Raw genomic sequence first — 5,262 nt, 5'->3', positions numbered from 1 at the left:
AGCAGTCATTAACAAAAAACAAAAAGGAAGGTATTGGGTCTCAAAGAGAACTAATGGTTGAGAGTTAAAGGCCAAAAGGGTAAAGAATATTTACCAAATGTACATAATACCTTCTTATTCATCTGCTATTAAAAAATACTTAAAATATCATAGATTGCCAAGAGAATAAACCAATCTGTCTTGGAAGGAGTACAACCAGAATGCTCCTTAGAAGCAAGGATGGAGAGACTTTCCTGATTATATAGTAATCAAACTTTGAGAAAGGTAATAAAATTGAGGATGTTTACTATTCTCTCACTAAAAAATTAGAATGCTCAATATAATCACAAATCTGATTGTTAATTTGAATTATTAATTTATATAATTGAGTCAAACAATGTATACATCTGAAAGACATTTCAGATGGTGCACCATTTTGAATATTAACTAAATTGTATATGCTGTGACAAAAAAAATGAATTGGTAAATTCTCTTTCTAGGGTTCTATCACAATCCTGGTATAAAAACCTTTCATATACTGTCTCCCCCACTATTATTATGTGTGAGCTAACATTAGTATTGTTTGAATACTTGCCAATCCTGACTTGGAATCAAATTGGAGACAACAGCATTAGATTTAAGGTATAGGATAGAATACATTATAGGTCTTTGAAACAACAACATTTATATGAGGGAGAATCTAAAAGTTTGCTAATAAAATGGAGTTTTTCCATGAAATAGTTGAAGCCCTATCGTATTTTACCTCTTGCGATACTCCTTATGAGGTAGAGACTATACTTGATGCGATTTTACAACTGAGGAAGCTCAAGGTTAAGTAATTTCCTCATATTGATACAGCTAGACAGTAGAAAAGTTGGAATCTGGGCCCAGACAGCCTGGCTCTAGCAAAATTATAAATGTGACAGGGAGGCATTAAATCACTAAGAGTGATTTCCCTTTTGATTATATTATTTTTCTCCTCCTGGTCCCATATTGTCTGACTGACATTTATTTATATTTTAGCCAAACACTTTTTGTCCCCCACCACCAACATAAAAATGCCTAGTAGGCCAATGTCTAAAATAGCTTCCAACTCATCCCCTAAGAATTCATTGCCTCCGGGACATTAAGAGGTTGGTGTGTCCCAGCAGGAAGTTACCTTTGATACTGTGGACTTGGTGTCAGGCACGGTCAGCTTCGTTCCAACTCTGGGCAGCATGGCATACAGAAGGAAACACTGTCCAGAAGGAAACACTGTCCAGACCATGGCCCTGTGATCTCCCTTGGTGGTTACACAGGAGTTTCTCTGAGAAGTAGCAATGGTTTCTAAATTATTCACGTAGCAATCCTTATCTTTATTCTTCTCAATGAGGTTTCGCTACATTCGAAGGGAGGATTTTTCTTTCTTTCTTGTTTGCACTGGAAGGTAGCAAGCTCTAGGGGAAGGGTTTGCACAAGATCCCTTGGTTTGAATTGAATCGACAACTCCTTAGTAAGTTCACAACACCTTAGTTGCCTCTGTTTACAAATAATATTACATAACAAGGCTCATCTTGAAATGTTGTGATGAAGTAAACTGTATAATGTGTCTGGTGCAAGAGTGGTAGATATCAGCCGAGGTTACAACATGACCAACTTAAACTAGATATGTGGTCACACCTTGAGACATTTACCGAAAGTTTGAAATCTAATTTCACCAGAAAAGGAAAAGATGGCCTATTATTCAGTACAATAAAATATTTTTGAAATCCTCAAATGTTCATCTAATTTTCTTACATGTCTGAGTAATAAAAATCAATAAAACAAAAACTACCAAAAATATATTTGTGAAACTCATGCTGTAGGGTCTCCTGAAGACACAGATGCAAAGAGATCGTGTCGATGTTTATGTAGCAGTTATTTTTAAATGAGTAGCGATGAAAAGGTTCTAAACAAATGGGTCCTGAATGCTATGTTTTTTCCTGGTGTAATCACACCCCAACCAATATACCTATTAATTCTATGTTTTGTACTTTATTTCCTTCTACAATGCAGGAACCCTGGTGGCATAGTGGTTACTCTGGCTGCTAACTACAGGTTAGCAGTTCAAAATCACCAGGCACTTCACAGGAGAAAGACAAGGTGACAGGCCTTTTTTTTTTTCTCCCCAAAAGAGTTACAGTCCCAGAAACACATAGGGGGAGTTCTACAGAGTCTTATAGTGTCTCTAGCCATCGGCATCAACCGAGTTTTGGAAGGTCTACAACATAACAAAGTTATAATTTTTTTTAAACTAATTCTTCCCCTGAGCCACCTCAAGATTGAATCTTACTGGTCTCTGTAAATGTAGGATTTAGCATTATCTGCCTGGTAGTCTATTCAATATTTTTTCATGAAATTAAATATTTAATTGCTAGTAAATTTATTTCTCCAAGCAATTAAATTTTCTTTGATTTAATGCTACCAGTGCAATAATATCATAGGCAAATGCCTAAAATATTTTACATTTTTTCTTAAATTAATATAAAGTTCAAAAAGCAAATATTAAACCCATCTTTAATTTCTCTCAGAACTTCCATTGGCCTAAATTTAAACTCAAAAGAAAGCACTGTTGGTCTCTATTCAACTGTAAATACAGCTTAGAAAATTTGAGGAAGGAGGATGCAATAGAACTCTTTTTCAAATTTGAGATATTAAAATATGATACCACCTACTAAGTAGTAGAAAATCACTCACTACTATGTAGGAAGATTCCCTTTATTTTCAGAACACACACACACACACACACACACACACACACAGATGGAGAAATCTCTTCAAATTCCTTCTAGCAAGACTCATATGATCAATTGATGTTTGTGAGCAATATTTTCTTTTCCTGGGATAAATTAGGTAGTTTTATTGTAGCTATCCTTTAAATTAGCCAATAGTTGGTTGAGAGAGATACTTATTTCAGTTGTCTCTGCTCATATAGTTACCTTCTATTAGCTAATAGCTCACGAAAAGCCAACATTGTTTATAGCAAGATCATTAACAATAAGCTAAAACAGGTTGGTATTTCCCACCCGACCCCCCATGACTGTAATATAAAATTATTGCCAGCTCATCTCTCTGATGTTCTTCACATCTTCCTTCCAGCCATGCTTGGCAGGCTGTTTCTATTGATCCTGTTTTGCTTTCAGAAGCACGTGTAACTCAGCCAGTCTAATGATGCCAGCAGAGCCGTGAACTCACTGATGCCTACAGACCTGGAACCACAGGGAGTGGCCCGATTCTGACTTTCTGAATTTCTATTGAGCTGACATGGTAGCGAGCAGTGTGTTTCATGGCAAGGAGAGTCCTATCGGTCTTTCCTGTGAATACTAAAGAGTTATTTATAATGAGTGCATTGATTTCTAAGATGCCTCATAAACATTCGTTGTTTTTTTAGTATCAGATTCTTCGTAGCTCATCTAGCTTACCCTCTGTTGGCCTTGGTACCTGCTGCATCTTAATCCAGGAAACTCCAAGATGGTATTTTTAGCAGTTCTATGTGATTTTAAATTGTCTGGGGATATCTCTTAAATCTAGGTAGATGTTGTTCCAGGAGAATGTGCATGTTTTTTCCCTATAGCACCTGTGGAAATTGAATATTTCAAGGCAGCAAGCGTTTGATAAGAACACAGGGGTTTAGGTAGAGAAAAAATATTTTGAGAATGATGAGGGCAATGAATGTACAAATGTGCTTTACACAATTGATGTATATGTGGATTGTGATAAGAGTTGTATGAGCCCCTAAAAGATGATTTAAAAAAAAAGAACACAAATGGAATAAAATTAGAAATGAGTTTCTGTGTTTCATTTTCTCATAGCCCTTCATGGACTGCTTTTGTTTATTGTTTATTTTTCCCCATTGGGTTTCTTTTTAAATTGTTTATAGCGTGGATTAAAAACAAACAAACAAAAACAGTTGCCAGTAAGTAGATTTCTGCTCTCAGGGGCTTTATGGAAGTCAGAGTGGAACTGGGCTCCTCAGGGTTCTCTGTCGCTGGTTCAGGCCTTTTGGTTAGCAGCTGCTGCTAAGAAAGTACAGGGACTTCACCTTGGTTTTAAGGCCTATTAACTCCCTGTTGTATTAGAATTATATGCCCTTCATCACAATAGAGCATTTATTTCCCCTGGGTAGAGATTGCGTCTTACTCAGTTTTGTATTCTTACTCTACCAAGTATGACATAGGAGTCTAATAAATATTGGAAGTCTTTAATTGCTTATTATGAACTCACTCACAATAAGAAATCAAATATATAGGCATTTCTTGAAACAAGTCATTAATATAGTTGAAGCTAATGTAGATACATATATACCTTTTATATGAATTTTGTACACTGTGGTGAATGTTTCTCTGTGTGTGTCTATCAATTTTTTGAAATGTTTACAAAATGTGTATATGTATGTACATAAAAGAATGCAAATTTCTGGAGCAAAATTTTATAGACTTTCATTAAAGTATTCCTTATCCCCATTCTTAAAATATTAAGCTTCACTTCATTAGCTTTAGCTAACTTCTCACCCTATCAACTGAAAAATAGAGCAAATACAGGCCAGTACTTGCAGCACAATATTTCCAAAGCACATAGACAACAATCTCTTTTTCAGTAGATATGTATTTGGAAAGACACGTTGAAAAACAGTACTTTTAACTAGCATTCTCTCCCTAGATCTCTGTTCTTTACAAAGGTCATTCTCTGTTTGCAACACCTTCAGGATGACATCAAACAAGCTTAGAGACCACATTGCCCTTCAGCGAAAACTACCCTACTCTCTCCAGAGCCTGCCCGGGCCAGCCTAGTCATTGCCTACACACTCAACTCAGCGAAGCTAAGTAACAGAAGCTTCTTGAAGGTGAAAGAAGGCTTAGAACCTTCTACTTGTCATTTCTCATCCAAAGAGTCAGAAGAACAACAGAAAAGGGTACCTGGGTTGGATTCGCTGCAGCAAAGACCAGATAGAAGCAGAGAAAGAATGGTCCCTTGAAGCAAGTTCATGTTGACTGTGGAGCAGTCTCAGTAGCTGCCCTCTCCAAAGTCAAGCAGAGAGCACTCGCTACCAGCCAGGCAAGGCTGTGTTAACAAATGGAAAAGGTGCTCTGAGTCTGAGCAGACACTCCCCATTTCAACTTATTTTGGGGGCTCCGATAAAGAACGGCAGGAAATGCACGCATTCCCTCTGGGAGTTCCGCAGAGAGGAGATTTATTGTTCCAGTCTCTTACAGGAACTTTTAAAATTTTTTTTTCTTTTCCTTTGGCAGCCACTTGTGTTTTTGT

At 36.8% G+C, this 5,262-nt stretch overlaps 1 protein-coding gene across 1 annotated transcript in view; it reads right to left on the bottom strand.

The window, feature by feature from the left end:
* The window catches only part of LOC123521004 (mucin-5AC-like), a 77,330-nt gene extending 72,268 nt beyond the window's left edge, over positions 1–5,062 (bottom strand). Inside the window, exon 1 of the mRNA XM_045284328.1 lies at positions 4,914–5,062. Within this exon, the coding sequence (XP_045140263.1) occupies positions 4,914–4,983 (70 nt within the window). The 5' untranslated portion in view covers positions 4,984–5,062. The remainder of the gene's footprint in view (positions 1–4,913) is intronic.
* Positions 5,063–5,262: the final 200 nt, after the last annotated feature.

The sequence above is a fragment of the Echinops telfairi genome, unplaced genomic scaffold, assembly GCF_000313985.2.
Source record: "Echinops telfairi isolate 266 unplaced genomic scaffold, ASM31398v2 ScPeMD7_7468;HRSCAF=8506_0, whole genome shotgun sequence".
Taxonomy (NCBI): domain Eukaryota; kingdom Metazoa; phylum Chordata; class Mammalia; order Afrosoricida; family Tenrecidae; genus Echinops; species Echinops telfairi.
Note: the sequence above shows the minus strand (reverse complement) of the source record. Positions and strands in the feature narration are given on the sequence as shown.